Here is an 18,476-nt window from a genome sequence, read left to right as displayed (position 1 = left end):
CTCTCTCTCCCTCTCTCTCCCTCTCTCCCTCTCTCCTTCTCTCTCTCTTTACTGCTGTGCCGGAGGGACCAAGACAGAACTATCTCTGTTTTATCTTCCTTTCCACTAAAGGAGTTTTCATTCACACTTTCCGAAGAGAGGTGGAGAAACCTAAAGACTCAGGAGAAGAGATCCTTTGAGCCAGATGGAGCATTAGTTCTCCTGCTTTTCTCGGCATGGATAAACCATTTTCTCAAGGTAAGCCACGGGGATTAGCTCTTAAAGACTTCAGATTTCCTTCTATGCAATGCACAGATTGCCATTCATTCCAGCCTGCGGTGTGTGTGTGTGTGTGTGTGTGTATTACACACACACACACACACACACACACACACACACACACACACACGAGAAAGCACCTTGATGAAATAAAATGTAAACCCTTAAAATGACATTTAAATTAATCATCTCCTGTAGAAATTTATCCATACTGGAAATTAAAATAGGAATTCAGCATGAACCTCTTTTATCCAAATGCCAATTTAATGTATAGTCTGTTGCCCTTTAATGCATTTTGGTGCTTGCCTAAGCCCCTTACAGCGCAGCCTAACCACCCAAGGTGAGGACATAGGAAAAGCCAGTGCTGAGGCCAGTCTGGCTGCCCAGCGGGCATCCTTGTCAGCGTGGGGCTAGTCTGCTATTGGCTCACAAGTCTGGGCTGTGCATCATTCGGATTTCATCACATCACCTTGCCTTGGGAAGAAATGGCGCAAGCTGACACGGCATAACCCCCCACTTACATTGAGTCAGAGCAATGATTTAGAAATTTCTGGATTCATGCCTGGGTATATGTGTACATATCTGTATGTGGAATATGGGAAAATAAGAACCTGTGCGCATATCTAGTTAGTCAAAAGACATTTGCTAGGACCTAGGACAATGATTTAAAATACACTTCCTTCCACACATCTAATTATTAGTCACCTATGAATGCTACAAGTCAAGTTCAATAAACAGAAAACATATCTTGAAGCCTGTACTAAGTTATATTTTGAAATGCAAATTATTGTTGTTTTTCTGCACATATTAAAACCTCCCTGTAATGCAATGTGTTATCACATGAATTGGAGTATATAATATATTAAAGCATGTTTTCAACAAACATCTGCATATGTAAATACAAATAAAGCAGACTAGCAGTTCATCTACACTTAAGTATACTCTTGTCTCTTTAATTCTAACATGCAGGAAGACTTACTGTAAAATTCTAGACATTTTGTTTCTTTGTGTTCTGTTTTTAGGTCTGTAGCTGTGAAACATAATCTAGTGATCTGAGTGACTTGGATTTAGAGATATTTATTCAAAATTAAGTAGTAAAGAAGCAAAGGATTAAAAAGGAAAAAGACTAATTCTTCATGAAAAAAATTTGAGACTTAGATATGCAGCCAAAACCCAGCACAGAATTTAGAACAGGGCAAAATGGGATTTAAAAATTTGACTTATATGTCTCTTCATTTGCAGATGAAGAAACAGAGAGGTCACTGGCCTATAGTACCACAGCAAAGTAAAGCTAGCATTAAGACCATAACCAAAGATTCCTGTGTCTTAGAAAATAATTTCAGGCTTATAGAAGGATTCTAGTGTCTTAAATGAATAACTAACTTCTTAGAATTTTCCTCACCATTAGAAGCTTATAAATGTGTTTGGTGTTACAATTTTTCTCTACATCACTCATCACTAAAGCACCTATATCTTTAATAATGTCAAGTTCTTAAAACTGCAAGGCTCAGGGGCTTGAAATAAACTATGTAAGTCTTAATGAAACTATTAAAGTAATGAATAGGATTGGGGTAGCAATGTGACAAGTTAAGAGTTAAATGTGGTGAGGACCTGGCAGCTCTAGCAAGATGTATGCGGTAGGAGGGAGGCCCAGTCAGTAACAGAGAGGTCAGTAATGTAAACTATATACAACTTGGTATTTGTAAGGGGTGTGTGCTTTGATAGAGATGCAAATGCTTTTGCACAGAGAAGGATTTTTTAGAGAGCAGACTTTGGAATAGTAGAACTAAGAAAACATATAAAGCCATAGCAGAAATTCCCCCTATGTTTGCTTTCAGTTATTCTGAGAACAAGTGTATATAACAGCAGAGTACAGAGGGGAAAAAAAACACACCTCACAGCCATTTACACAGTAAAGTACAAAACAGCATTGAGCCTGTAAGAGTGGGAGAAAACAGCAGTCAGTCCTTCCTTCTTTCTTCTCCCGTCTTTTTAAAAATCAACATTGAATCACACTCTACCCAAAACAAGATTTATCATAGAATTCAGAAATGTCTTAGGGCATCTGCATAGAAAAGCTTTAGATAGAAAAGTTTTCAAGTTTCATCTCAACATGTCAGATTTTAGATTTTAGAGAGAAAACACATTTTCTTGTATTAATAAACATTACCATTTCATGAATAGGTTTAACTTCCTAGATCCTAAATAAGAAAGGAAATTTTTGTTTAGTTCGAATATAGCAAATTTCATGGCTATAGAAAAACTATTCAGAAAGCTGTGAGCATCTGGCCAGCAAGACTGACAGGGGTGGGTTACAATGCATCATTCATTACTTTTCAGAGGTACTACGTGACAAAAATCACTAGATTCCATCACTATATGGCCAAGACTCATAACCACATTGACTGCTATTTAGTAATATGTGATATGTATATTCTTTGTCATTTATCAAAATATCAAATTGACCACAGGCAGTTTATTAAGTGTTGCTGCTCACAAAGAATGGCTTTTTAATGGGTGGACTCCTGAATAATAAACATGCATACAGTGGTAGTTTCTCGTCTAGTCTACAAGTAGTATCTTGCTTATTTGTTTTTCAACATTCCCCTCTTATCTTCTGCTGTAGAATACGCCTATTGTTTCAGTTTATCTTTTTTAGCTGGATTGATTCAACAGGGTCAGAATATCAAAAAAGTTTATTATCATTCAGTCTTTAATTACTACAACAAACCCTAATATTACTACAATCCTAACTGCCTACATTAGATCTCAGAATCAATTCTAATAAAAAAAAATTAAGAACAGGAAGAAACTAATTTCATACTGTCAGCCCCTTTAACTGAGGCCAATGCTTCATTATTGTAGATTTCTTTAATCATGCAACAAAATCTCTTATTTTTGAAAAGTCTAGCCACTATTTTAATATACCTTTTTTAAACTAAACACCATGTGACCTTCTGGTACCAGATAGAAGCCCCCTTAGATATTTTTATTGTTGGCTATAAGTTGTTTATATTATGATCTAGATTCTAGTGAGTTTAGCTTTCAACTTTGTGGACATGCCTCTGAGTATTCGTGACTTCACTATAATCCTGTTTTAGGAATATAATATGATTATCTCATGTAACTATTTCTTGACATTTTGCATGTATTTTAGAAATTGATATATCTAACTATACCCAGCATATGTTGCTATATTTAAAGTACACAAGATTTGAATGATTCCACCCATCATGTATTTGATGAGTTGGACATAAGCCCATTTCTTATAATTTTGTTAAATACTTATCATAGCCCAAAGTTTCTATATTCACATATAATCTACAACCCAGATGAACAGTTTGTTCTTGTTTTTTCAGATGTCCAATGAATACTGTCTATTTCTTTCCAAGACTATGACTGTATAAAGATCTAGTAAAACTATGGGTGGAAAGTTGCAAGGACTTTAAGTGCTAGGAAGTGAATCTATTTTTGTTTTTTAATTGTCCAAACAAACAGGGGCACTTTGACCAATTTACCCTCAAGAACCTGAAAATGTAGATGGTGTGGATGAACAAGATGATTAAAGTACATAGATATAGAAATAGAGACCATTATCGGACAGTATCCTTGGAAATCTAGACTACCCCAATAATTATATCGGTAGAGAAACTGAGGCCAAAAGAAAGCAAATGATTTGACAAAAGTATCATACATAATTGAGTCATGGGCCATCCATTATGTTTATCTAATTTTTAAGCAGATGTAAGTTTAGCTAATCAGATTTATATGAGAATATAGCCTCAAAATCCTCCAAAGTGTAGTCATTATGAGCTGCTGAACTCTTTATGAACTGTATCATTGTTTTTCCCATGATTATTTCACTTTGGGCCTCTTTCAGTGTTGTTTGCTTTCTTATAGAATCCTAATCAGATACTATTTTCTATCTCTTTGTTCATTTTTATTTATTATTTATTCAATATATACAAATTATACAACAGTATGGGTAATTGGTTCATTCTGAGGATACTTAAAATCTGACAGATCGCGCCTTTAATCCCAATACTTTGGAGGCAGAGACAGGCAGATTTCTGAGTTCGAGGCCAGCCTGGTCTACAGAGTGAGTTCCAGGACAGCCAGGGCTACATAGAGAAACCCTGCTTTGAAAAACAAAAACAAAAACAAAAAACAGATTTCAAATATGTACTGTATTAATGCTAATGATCTTTATGTCCTGATGTTCCATTTTGTCTCTTTGATTCATGTTTCCATTTCCTTTCTGAACATCCAGTCTTCTAGGTACAGGAGTCTACTACTTGTAAAATATTTTCTGCATGGTCATCATTTGTTGATTCTACCTATATCAAAGCCTTCAGGAGAAGGACTACACAACCATTTGTGGCACAACAAAGATGTAAGAATATATCTTCTAATGTTCAACTAAGCTTAAACATAGTATAAGAACATCTCTTTACAAAAGCCATTTTTGATGTAAAGTAGAGGAAAGCAGTCTGTGAAGTATTTGTTTGGTAAACATAATTGTATAGTTATTGTGATATTTAAAAATAGTTCAGGGATTGTATTATAGTTTGATATAGTTGTTAGTACACAACCCAGTGTTGTATATTTTAAAATGTTTGATTCTGGAAGCCGAGTGTGGTAATGCATACGTATAGTCCCAGCTACTCTGGAGGTTGCGGCAGGAGAATGGTTGAATATATACATGTCCCTGTACCCATATGAACAACTTCTCTTGGTAGACCTTTGAAGTTTCCTCTATTGCTTCAGTACTGCTTTAAGAAATGACCTTTGTTTTTAGCATTTGACTCTATTTTTATTAGAATTCAGATTCTCAAAACTTATATTAATCACATGATAGAATACAAACAAGTTTAATTATCTAGCATTGCTCTCAAACCGATTTATCCTTTGAATAGAATGACCAGACTTTTCTGAAAATGAGTAAGTTCAATTACAAAATAAAAGTATTAAATGAAACATATTATAGAGCATTTGAAAGATGAAGTGATGATAAGTCCTAATTTTTTCTTGGTTCCCCTAAACTTGTGACTTGTATGTTCTCACACATTGTATTTCTTTTGTATTTCTTTTCTCTTAGGATTTTCTGATATGCTTTGAAGTCCATTTAACTACAAGGGCTTTTTTTTTTTTTTTTTTTTTTAATCACCGCAAGTGCCACTCTGACCTCAAATCACTTAGAGCTCAAAAATCTAGGCAAAATGGATGCCACAGTGATAGATGAGCTCCAACAAATTCTGCCTATTGAACAGCTGCGCTCTACTCACGCTAGCAATGATTATGTGGAACGGCCTCCAGCACCCTGTAAACAAGCTCTTTCCAGCCCTTCCCTTATTGTGCAAACCCACAAATCTGATTGGTCCCTGGCTACCATGCCTACTGCTCTCCCACGCAGTATCAGCCAGTGCCATCAGCTGCAGCCCCTGCCTCAGCATCTGAGCCAGTCTAGTATTTCCAGCTCAATGTCCCAAAGCACCACTGCCTCTGATCAAAGGCTCTTGGCCAGCATTACACCCTCTCCTTCAGGCCAGTCCATCATCAGAACCCAGCCTGGAGCAGGGGCCCACCCAAAGGTCGATGGTGCTCTCAAGGGAGAGGCTGAGCAATCTGTAGGGCATCCCAGTGATCACCTCTTTATCTGCGAGGAGTGTGGGCGCTGCAAGTGTGTCCCTTGCACAGCGGTTCGCCCTCTGCCCTCCTGCTGGATGTGCAACCAGCGTTGCCTTTGCTCTGCTGAGAGCCTCCTTGATTATGGCACTTGCCTCTGCTGTGTCAAGGGCCTCTTCTACCACTGTTCCACTGATGATGAAGACAACTGCGCTGATGAGCCCTGCTCCTGTGGGCCTAGCTCTTGCTTCATTCGCTGGGCAGCCATGAGTCTCATCTCCCTTTTCTTACCCTGCCTGTGCTGCTACCTGCCTACCCGTGGATGCCTCCATCTGTGCCAGCAGGGCTATGATAGCCTCCGTCGACCAGGCTGCCGCTGTAAGAGGCACACCAACACTGTGTGCAGAAAAATCTCTTCTAGTAGTTCACCCTTCCCCAAGGCCCAAGAAAAGTCTGTATGACCTTTCTACAAGATGGATCCAGAGTGTTCTCCTTCTGACCATCTTCAGTAATGCATAGGCCTCATGTTTGGGGGAGGGTGTGAGATAATAAACTAGCCAAAGTTAGGACCTCACCTCTTTTGTTCCTGCGGCATCAGGAGAATGGCAAAGTATATCCTAGTGCAGGATGCCTTGTTCTTTTTCACAGTATCTATCCCACTCTTCTTCAGTCTTCTGACACCCAGCCTGCTCAGCTTTTATGGCTGTCATGGCAAATTCAGGTGATATATGGGCATGAGGTTTGGACACTGAGGACTGACAGAGCCAGCAACGTGGAGGTTTAGGGGCTCCCCAAGATAATGCCTCTCGGTGCAGGCTCTGATTGTCACTCTGCTTTCCACAGTGCCTTTGAAGACTTTCTTCTAAGATGGTCATCACAGGTGCATGTGGAACAGTGTTCAACCTTCCAGGGAATATAACTTCTACACCCCCTCTTTTCATCCCTTCTCCACCCTCTCTCCTTCATCTTTCCTTCCTTTCTATCTCCGTCTCTTCTTTCATTATCCTGTACTGTTCTTTTTCAGCCTCTCCTTTTACTTTGTTACATTTCTTTATTCCCTACCTTTCTGTTATTCTGCTTTCTAAGACTAATCTTTGTTTATATTTTTATTTTGTTTAATATCTTTTTGTTTCACTCTTTCTGTCTCTTTTTCTCTGACATATTCAAAAGTGCGGTTTTTCCATAGGTGTTTTCTTAGATGCCAAACTTTGCTATGCTATACCATTTACTAAATTGTATTAAGGGAAATGGATTATTGTAATGAACTGATTGCTAGCAATAGTCAATATCCCAATGTGTGTATGCACTCACAAGCACACCCACCTGTTTGTGAGCATATGAGGCTCTCCTAAATTTCCAAATTCAATTAGTTGGAGTGTTTTTTCTCCTTTTGCTGATAACCAACTTATAGTACTGACAGATTCTACTAGCATGCTGAGTAGGATAGTAAATCAGGATGCTCATAACTTTGTATGTCTGACCCAAGTGCCAAAGGCAGACGTGCTTTATAGCTAAATGAACAAAGCAAAGGATATTACAGAGGTATGTTCTCTCTTAGAAGCTAACTGCCCTGAGACTGCATGGCTCAGGCCTTAATAATGGATGTTAAAAGTCATAAAAATTTTAGAGCTGGAAGGAATCTTAAATATTAGTCTAGTTCAATGTTGTAATTTTACAGATGGGAAAACTGGGGTCTGGAAACAGGAAGGGAATTGCCCAAGGCCACATACTAGAATTGATAACAGAATTTGACAGGAACATGGGCCTTCTGACTCCTACTTCATTGTTTCTCTCCTTCATTATATTGGCTCACTGAACTTTTTCTTAGGACTCTGTTAACATTTTCAGAATGTGATTCCGTCCAATTGCTTTTCAGAAACCATAAGAAGTTAGTGTAGTGGTCTTTCTGCAGTGAAAAATTAGTAGTTAATTAACTGCTGGGCATTGAGGCTACCCCCAATGGACATCACCTTTGATTCTGTCACCTTATAGAAACTATAAGGTTTGTGTGTGTGGGCAATATAAAGAAACCCTAACCAAGTTGTATCTTCGCCATTGCATCTACACTATGCTGCACACACTGTGCTCCCTCCTTGCTTTGTCTGCAATGGTAGCTGCCTAAGAACCTAGATTTCAGCAACAGTGAACAACTGAGATGAAAGATATGTAAAGCACAGAAGTGACTCCCCTCATAAAATGTACAAAGAGCCTGTGCTACGAACCCCTGTCAATAAGGAAAATGCTGCAATGGTGATGGCAGGGTGCAAAAGACTGCTACTAAGAGACATGAGAATTATATAGTTTCCCTCTGTAAGTAAACCCAAAATTTATCAAGGAATACAGATATTGGGGGCACTTGCTTGAAATCAAGGTGCTCCAACTTAGTTTAAGACTTCCAGACTCTATGTATCACCTCTTTTAAAGTATGCATGGATGTGTGCTGCAGGGTGAAGTGAGGAGAAGTGCATAATCATGCACAAGAGGAAGAAAGGGAATTACATGTCCCTTTATTGGAAATATACTGCAGAAAAATATGCCACAAAGTATTTATTGGCTATGAAACTTCCTGAGGTGTATTGACATTGGGTTGCACACAGCCACATACCTTCACTTACATCTCTTCTTGTAGAACTGCTTTGTCCTATTTTTGTATATATAAATATGTTATGATGGTTATTAATATTGTTAATGATATTGCTGCAAATGGTGCCATATATAAGATTAGGCTTCTTGGAACATTTATAAACCCTAAACAAATACCTGAATACTTGTAACCTCTTATGTTGCTTTTAAATCCTTTAACTTAAATAATTTGTGTTTAATCTTTAAAAATCTGCCTAATGTACTTCAAACTTATCTACTCCTAAAAGCTATACTCAGTTATCTGGGTAACACTGGGTGATGATGAGTAGCAACACACATTTCTCGCTGCTTCTGTCCAAAATTTGCTTAGAGTCCAGATATCTAAGGATTCTCTGACACTAGTGCATTGTTCTGGAGCTAAAGTTACACTATGGATGCTTGCTTATTAGTTTCAAGCCCCTTCTTAATAGCTCCTTCATATTTCAACCCTGCAGTCCTTACTCAGGCAAATTGTGCACTGCCAGAAGGGCCCTGGGCTCTGCCATACACCCAGAGGAGTTCTTCTCAGTGTATTTTTAAATGGCCTTATACTTGGTAGAAGAAACTGAAGGGTTCTTGAATGCAATCTGCTGCCGAGTCAGGGCTTTTACTTATGTCCAAGTTAGCCTGATATGGACTGCATCTGGTTTACATAGAGATGGGTCCTGTTGAGGTATGCACACAGACATGTGAGTGCGCATATGTATCCCTTCTGTGGTTTCATATAGATATGTATATATATGTAAATATATAATCACACATCTCTATATATTTTAATGTATTGCACATGTATATTTAAAATATATACAAAATAACTCTAAATCCTTCAGAGTGGTTCTGTTTTCATTATTTCTCTGCTTTGTGATATGTACCACATAAACAGGAATGTATCAATGGGTGTTTCCTGCTTGGCATTTCCTTTCAGTTAACTCATTCTACAACTAATTCTACTGCTTTCCACATATTAGTGCCTTGATATGTGTTCTATGTCATTAGCTGAAAGTTTTTTTTTAATTTCAGGTCATTCTTCCTTTATTATAATAGCTATAATAAATATAGTGCACTCTTTTATACTGCTATGTGGTGAGCATGATAGTTTATTGCCTATATTTAACAATAACTATATTATCTCATTTCATCCTCAGAGTAACTGCATAATATAGGAACTATTCCCTTCTCCATTTTACAGATGAGACTAAGCACAGAATTATAAAGTAACTTGTTAAATGTGTTGCTAAGATTTGAACCTAGGTGCTTTGCTCTCAAGTCCATGTTCCAGACTCAGGTATAGCAATTCTCAATGGTGTAAACCATTGCAGAGTAACAAGTCTCAATATTGATTAGTTCTTCTCTTAATTACACTCCATTTATCACCTTAGTTAAAATAAACATGATCCTATGTTAAGAACAAAGCAGCAATTACAGATATATTTTAGTTGTATTGTTTCCAAAAATGTTGGCATTACAAATTTCTGACTTGAATCCAGAGTTATTTTCATTTTTAAAATGTATGGTATCTTAACTTAGGTTTCCTAGAAAATAGAACTTGAAGCTAAAGCTGATTTACAATCCATGTAAACAAAAATGGGGACAATAGTGGTGAGTTAGGGATAACAACTATTAGGAAATATAATAACATTTAGCATAATCTATTTCATGACAAGTTAATTTCTCAACCCCTTATAACAGGCCAAATGAAATTACTACATCTCTATACATCCCAATATTGGGGAAGGGATTTATCTGCTAGCTCTCATTTTGTATACACCTTCTTAAGTTATAGCAACTCCTCTGTGATGCTGGGGAGTATACATCTGACTATATACATGTGCCATGTAATTTGGCAGCAATGAAGAGGCACTGTAGTTATTCTACTACAGAATGCAAGGCATATGTGTGGGTATGAAGTGTTATAGATTTATGGTGCTGCCAGACTGGTGCCTAATTTTTTTTTACCACATTCCTTCATTTTAAGATAGTGTCTTACTTTATATTCCTAGCTGTCTTGGAACCCATGTGTAGACCAGGCTGACCTCAAACTCATAGAGATCTACCTGCTTCAGCTTTCTAAGTGTTGGGATTAAAGGTGTGCACCACTGTGCCTGGTTTTAATCATATTATTTTAAAATGTGTTAGAGACAATCTACTACCTCTAAAGTACAAACGGCTATACTGTGCTCACAGGTGATTTGTTTTGAAGGTCTTATTTCCCCAACATGGGCGTGAAGTCCCTAATTCAACTAAAGGAGTCGAAAAGTTTCAAAATATTCTTATTTTTAGCATAGAATTTTACTTAGGTTTGTGAACTATTCAAATAATAAAAGCACAAGTATACACATATTCATTTAGGTTATTAAGCATAATAACAAGAAAATGGAGTAATAAATTCAGAAAAAGTGATTACACTAGGTATTTTTNAAACAGGAAAATAAATTTTTTAACTGGTATATTTGTCAGCTGTATCACCATAATAAAATATCTAAAATATTCAAGTTTTAAGAAGAAAGGTTTNTCATGGCTTAAGATTTAAGTACATGGTAGCTGGCCATTGTTTTTTAGGCCTTTAGAAGGCAGTAAATCATGACATGAAATCTTGGAAAATGCAGTCACTCCCCTTATACTAGATAGTAAATAGATAAAGAGTAAAGGACCACTGGGAAAACTGTCCCTTCAAAGGCATGTCCAAGTATCTGAAAGTCCTCTTATTAGGCCACACCTCTGAAAGATTCTAGAATGTAGCCAAGAACTCAGTTATAGCGTGCTTGCCTAGCATATAAAAATCCTTGGGTTCCATTTCTAGCACAACAAAAATATTTCTACCACCACATAATACCACAAGAGAGTGACCAAGACATTAACACATGGGCCTTCTAGGGAATCATGTAAATCAAGGTTACTGACTAAAACTATTTCTGCCACCTAGTTAAGACATCACAGACACATTTGAAGAGTTATAATATCTTTTATTTTGATGCATAATGGTTTTTTGCATTCTACAGACTGTATGCACATAAAATCAAAGCATTTGCTAAAACCATTCCATTGATATGCTTTCATATTTATTGATAACAAAAGCACACGGTGCATTGTACTAATTTAATCCTTGCTTCTTTGTGTAAAAAATGTATAAGAGAATTCTGAAAAATACTACATGAATGAATAAATTAGGTCATTAACTCAAAATGATCTGACAAAACTGTCCTACCAATTGCTTCTACTTCATGAAGTCCAGGTTACTTCATAGTCCTTATCATATCTGACCCATCTGAACATCTGACTATAGTACACCTAAAAGCATTCTCATTGTTTTGACTTTAGAATATTATTCTTTTCTTTGTTCCCTCTTATTTCACTAACTGCTCTTTCTGTGTGTCCTTTGTTAGATCTTTTCTCCCCATCACTTCTTCATCTTCAAGTACCCTTTAGATATCTTTTCTTTGAGTATCATTTATGAGGGAACTCAGAATATTTCTCCTGTATGGACTACTTCTTTGAACACACCTCTCTAAATGCCCAACTGCCAGTTTTACATCTGTACTCCAATATGTATTAGAAAAGTCAAACATATACCTTTGTACTCTTTGTTACTATTATTATTATTATTATTATTATTATTATTATTATTAAATGTATATGAGTACACTGTAGTGTCTTCAGATACACCAGAATTGGGCATCTGATGCCATTATAGACAGTTGTGAGCCACCATCTGGTTGCTGGTAATTGAACTGAGATACCTCTAGAAGAGCAGTCAGTGCTCTTAACCACTGAGACATCTCTCCAGTCCCTCTTTGTTATTTCTAACACCAATTCCAAACTCCTAGTTGTTCAGATTAAAAACTTTGCCCAAGTTTTATATTAGCTGTGAGTGTAACCAAAATTCTAAAACTTCAAATCGTCAATCTTCTCTGATGATTCAGTGTGGATCACATATAATCATCGGTATGTCTTTTGAACTTCTGGACTAAGGTTTGATAACATTTAACTAGACTACAATCTTTGACCCCTTTATCCTAATCTAGGCCTATTATCCCTATCTTCACCCTATCCAGTTGCTTTCAAAGGTCATGATGCTTTGTTATTTTCAAAGACCAAGATGGATAAGACAAGGAAGGGTATTTTGATAATGATGCTGCTTATTGTTCAAGATCTTGCTGTCATTTCAATCCAAGTTTTATGTGTTTGCTCTCAGATATATTTGTTAGCCAGTATCCTGCAAAAGAATAGGTCCTCAAGCTGTTATTCTTCAACTATCAGAAAGTCCTTTTGACTGTACCAGATAGTAATCATGCTAGTAAATCACTGATGGTAAATGATACTGATAACAAGGATTTGAAAACTTCAAGTCCAGGAAAACTTAACTAACCCCTTTGTGACAGAGTACTAAGAAAAACAAGCATACAAAGCCAGATAGGCAAATACTCTGCTTTATTAATAAAGAACTTTAAAGCAAGTCACATGCATGTTTTCCACCATAATAAAGCTGGGGTGGAGCATTATGAGCCCTGAGAAATCATTTCGTACCTATTTGCTAAAATCTAAACTAGAAAGAATAAATGGATTATTTGGCTCTTTTTCTATGACCAAACTTTAATCCTTATCTTTGAAGTTCACCGCCATGCTGACAAAAGTGCTGCAAAAGAAATTCAAGGAAAGGCACATTCATCTTTATGATAATTTTATTCCATTTTTTTCTCAATGGATTCCTTCCAATGAAGATTTACATCCCTGCTAAGAAGAATGACCCAAGCCCATCATAATACATAAACCATATTGGAAGAAGGAAAAGAATAGAAGAAATGTTAAACATGGGACCAGAAAGAAAAACAAAGCTTTTAAAAATTAACCACATAATATGTATTCTTTTAATTTGTTAACTCTTCAAATTCCTTTTATAAATACTCTTTTCAAATCCTTATAGTTCTTCAACTGTAATGACTGTATGTATACCTTCATGCCAAGTGAGAGAAAGAGAGACAGACAGACAGTCAGACTTTGAGCACTTCTTCATACTCTGTAGCTCTTGACTCTTATACTAAATGACAAGGTTTCTCTTCCTTCATTCACAGAGAACTACCAGACTGTATTTATGGTTTCCCTGGATTAGTTTCTTCTGAGTCATTGTAGTGTTATGGAGGTGAGTTAAGTAATGTATTTTAAAGCTCCCAAGTGATTATAATATGTAAACAGATTTGAGAAAGCCAAATCACCACATTCTGTAAATGCAGATAGTGAGGTCTTGGGAGGGAATGTGATTTAGTCATAACCACATAGTGAGTTAGCAACTAAGGAGCACAGGATCTAGGTCTGCAGATATCTAGGCCAGAGCTCTTGTCTTGATACTATGCTGCTTCTCTCTTTATCCCATGCTCTTTTTGCTTTGCTTTCTTCATCTGTAAAACAAAGGTAACAAAGCCTAGAGATTTTGTAGAATAAATAAAGCAAAAGCAGTTTGTTATATATTTTCCATACAAATTTGAAGGAATATTATGTTTGTGGGAATTAATACATAACACAGATGTGACATAGAATCTCTAAAACAAAAGTTTCTTATTGCATGTTGATAAATTATAATTGTACATATTTATATACAAAGGATGTTATGGCTTTGAATACAGTAATGGCCAAGTTTGAACCAACTAACTTAGCCATTACTTCAAACATTTAAAACCTTCTGTGATGAGAACATTTAAAATACACAGTGCCAGTGATAGTGAAATATATAGTATTCAATATTAGCCATAGTCATATGGTGTACAATAATCATTTACCTGATGTACCTATCAGATAATATGAATCAATATTAATTCCTTGCATAAATTGTGTGTGTTTTAAAACTGAACTTGGCTTCTTTCCAGTCTGCACCAGTGCCCTGAGCAGACCTTTGGTGCGATCTCCACAGCCAGTCCCATAACACCCAGAGGAAGATCCATTCCCGAGCACTCTAACGTGCACAGGATCATAGGATCAGAGGTGAGGATGACACAACATCTGCCCCAACACCAGAAGTAACTGGGACCAGAGGGACCCAGGCACCCAGGAGCTCCACTCGACCAGTACATGGTTTCCTTCCAGTCAGAGCCAGTGCTCTGAACAGAACATGGGCAACAACACCCAGAGGAAGATCCACTCCCAGGTGCTCCCACATGACTAGAACCACAGGATCACAGGATCACAGGATCACAGGAGCTTAATCACACCAAGATCTCAGGGTCGCAAAGGCAGCTTGACTCTCAGGAGCTCTGACACATACAGGATCTCAGAATCACAGGATAACAAATACAGATGAACTCTGAGAAGTTCTGACACAACCAGGATCACAGGAATGACAGACTTCAGGCAGATATAGCAAGGGCAGGTAGCACTTAGTCAGATGGTGGAAGGCAAGCATAAGAACAGAAGCAACAGAAACCAAGATGACTTGTCATCATCAGAAACCAATTCCTCCACCATAGCAAGTCCTGGATACACCATCACACTGGAAAAGCAAGATTCAGATCTAAAATCACTTTTCATGATGGTGATAGAGGACTTTAAGAAGGACATAAATAACTCCCTTAAAGACATACAGGAGAACACAGGTAAACAGCTAGAAGCCCTTAAAGAGGAAACACAAAAATCCCTTAAAGTATTACAGGAAAACACAATCAAACAGGCAAAGGAAATAAACAAAACCATCCAAGATCAACAATGGAAATAAAAACAATAAAGAAATCACAAAGGGAAACAACCCTGGATTTAGAAAACCTAGGAAGGACATCAGGAGTCATAGATGCAAGCATCACTAGTGAAAGACCCACAACGTGAGGACTCCCCACGTTCTGACTCAGGAGCGGCGAAACCCCAAATCACTCATGAAAACGGTCTTGCTGCAAACGTCAAGAGCGTTCTCCGGCCCACGGTCATACACCACGCAGGGGTAGAGGACCTTGGAGCCCCGAGTAGCTGGGTAAGGGAGCATTTAAAGGAAGAAACCACAACTCAAGGAAGTAGGGAGGGCGTTGTTGGAAAATACCAAAAATACCAGTTAAGAGTCACAAGGAAGTACAAAGTCACAAGAGTCACAAGGAATACCTGGTAATTGTTCGGGTTATCTCTCAAGACAGTTTCCAAGAGCCCCTAACAATAGCACATTCTTTGAATGAACACTCTTTGAACCCAGGAGGCAGGTGGGTGGAGGAATGTCGCTGTTTTATGATTAGCATACCTTGGAGCATTGAGTCACAGAGGTCACATTCCCAAGTCTGGGCCTAACAGCCTAGAATTTTGCTTTTATATTTTTTTTCACCAGCAGAATACAAGAGGTAGAAGAGAGAATCTGAGGTGCAAAAGATACCATAGAAAACATTGACACAACAGTCAAAGAAAATGCAAAAATGCAAAAAGCTCTTAGCCCCAAACATCCAGGAAATCCAAGAAACAATGAGCAAACTAAACCTAAGAATAATAGGTATAGAAGAGAGTGAAGATACACAACTTAAATGGCCAGTAAAAATCTTCAACAAAATTACAGAAGAAAACTTCCCTAACCTAAAGAAAGAGATGCTCATGAACATACAAGAAGCCTACAGAACTCCAAATAGACTGGACCAGAAAAGAAATTCCTCCTGTCACATAATAATCAAAACACCAAATGCACTAAACAAAGAAAGAATACTAAAAACAGTAAGGGAAAAAGGTCAAGTAACATATAAAGGCAGACTAATCAGAATTACACCAGACTTCTCACCAGAGACTATGAAATCTAGAACATTCTGAACAGATGTCATACAGACCATAAAAGAACATAAATACCATCCCAGGCTACTATATCCAGCAAAACTCTCAATTAACATAGATGGAGAAACCAAGATATTCCATGACAAAACCAAATTTACACAATACCTTTCCATAAATCCAGCCCTACAAGGATAATAGATGGGAAACACCAACACAAGAAGGGAAACTACACCCTAGAAAAAGTAAGGAAATCATCTTTCAACAAACCCAAAAGAAGATAGCCACACAAACATAATTCCACGTCTAACAATAAAAATAACAGGAAGTAACAATCACTTTTCCTTAATATCTCTTAACATCAATGGACTCAATTCCCCAATAAAAGGACATAGACTGGATATGTAAACAGGACCCAGCATTTTGTTGAGTACAGGAAATGCACCTCAGTGACAAAGACAGACACTACCTCCAAGTAAAAGGTTGGAATACAATTTTCCAAGAAAATGGTCCCAAGAAACAAATTGGAGTAACCATTCTAATTTCGAATAAAATCAACTTTCAACCAAAAGTTATCAAAAAAGATAAGGAAGGACACTTCACACTCACCAAAGGAAAAATCTACCAAGAAGAATTCTCAATTCTGAACATCTATGCTCCAAATGCAAGGGCACCCACATTCATAAAAGAAACTTTACTAAAGCACAAAGCACACATCGCACCTCACACAATAATAGTGGGAGACTTCAACACCTGACTCTCATCAAAGGACAGATCATTAAAAACACAAACTAAACAGAGACACATTGAAACTAGCAGAAGTTATGGACCAAACAGATGTAACAGATATTTATAGAACATTTATAAAACAAAAGGATATACCTTCTTCTCAGCACCTCATGGTACCTTCTCCAAAATTGACCATGTAATTGGTCACAAATCAGGCCTCAACAAATACAAGAAGATTGAAATAATCCCACACACCCTACCAGATCACCATAGACTAAGGCTGGTCTTAAATACCAACAAAAACTATGGAAAGCACACATACACATAGAAGCTGAACAACTCTCTACTCAATGATAACTTGGTCAAGGAAGAAATAAAGAAAAAAAATTAAAGACTTTTTAGAATTTAATGAAAATGAAGAACCATCATATAAAAGCTTATGGGACACAATGAAAGCCATGCTAAGAGATAAACACATAGTGCCTCCAAAAAGAAACTGAAGAGAGTTTACACCAGCAACTTGACAGCACACCTGAAAGCTCTAGATCAAAAAGAAGCAAATACACCCAAGAGGCATAGATGACAAAAAAAATAATCAAACTCAGGGATGAACTCAACCAAGTAGAAACAAAAAGAACTATATAAAGAATCAAGAAAACCAGGATCTGGTTCTTTAAGAAAATCAACAAGATAGATAAACCCTCAGGTCGACTAACCAGAGGGCACAGAGACAGTATCCAAATTAATAGAATCAGAAATGAAAAGGGAGACATAACTAAAAATATATCTTAAAATAATTATTCTGTTTGTTGAATATTAACAGTTGAAAATATTAAAATGGAAATATTGATAATTTTCTCACTGTGCTTGAAATTAGCATTTTCTTAATGTTTAACTTCAAAGAATTTTTGCTATTTTGAAATGTTTAAAATATACTTACTGATAAAATAATTTCTCTCCTAGAAACACTGATAATCTTTTTTAAGTAAACTGATTATTAGACAATGTACACAGATATATAATGCATTTTAAATACCCTCTCACTATGTTAGTGGTATCATATAATGGCTTTTGAATATATTTCTTAATGATTTATTTTTAATATTTTATGCTCTTTTACTATGCTTAATTCCCAAAGAATATTTTGTATGTTTTGAAACAATTTAGTATTCAATATTAGATATAGGATCCACAGTTAAGTATAGTATTAAATATTCATTAATGATATTTTTAGGGTATGAAATGATATGAATATAAAATTTGAACAAATTTTATGTATTATTTGATTCTCAAAATACTCAATATTATTAATATATTTGATTATGAAATGCATTTAAATAATTTAAAATTTTAAGAAAAAAACAGTAAAAAACTGAACTTCAGTGGCAATTATAAGTTGAGGATTATATTTTCCTTTGCTGGATTAAGAATTGATACATAAAAATAGAATTGCAACGGATTGCCTATCTCATGAAACCACAACATTGGCCTTAGGCTAAACCGAGATTCTTTTTTTTTTTTAATTT

The 18,476-nt window shown here is 36.6% G+C and overlaps 1 protein-coding gene across 2 annotated transcripts in view; it reads left to right on the top strand.

Moving 5' to 3' along the window:
• Spry3 (sprouty RTK signaling antagonist 3) overlaps nt 1–9,583 on the top strand; it is a 9,887-nt gene extending 304 nt beyond the window's left edge. The window contains exons 2-4 of one of the 2 annotated variants that reach the window (XM_021154172.2): nt 112–237; nt 4,529–4,651; nt 5,357–9,583. In XM_021154172.2, the coding sequence (XP_021009831.1) occupies nt 5,478–6,344 (867 nt within the window). In that variant the 5' untranslated portion in view covers nt 112–237; nt 4,529–4,651; nt 5,357–5,477 and the 3' untranslated portion in view covers nt 6,345–9,583. Of the gene's footprint in view, nt 1–80; nt 238–4,528; nt 4,652–5,356 lie in introns of those variants that run through there. The other variant, XM_021154173.2, reaches the window with a different exon arrangement.
• The last annotated feature ends 8,893 nt before the right edge of the window (nt 9,584–18,476 follow it).

Source organism: Mus caroli (genome assembly GCF_900094665.2).
Source record: "Mus caroli chromosome X unlocalized genomic scaffold, CAROLI_EIJ_v1.1 GL456233.1, whole genome shotgun sequence".
NCBI lineage: Eukaryota > Metazoa > Chordata > Mammalia > Rodentia > Muridae > Mus > Mus caroli.
Note: the sequence above shows the minus strand (reverse complement) of the source record. Positions and strands in the feature narration are given on the sequence as shown.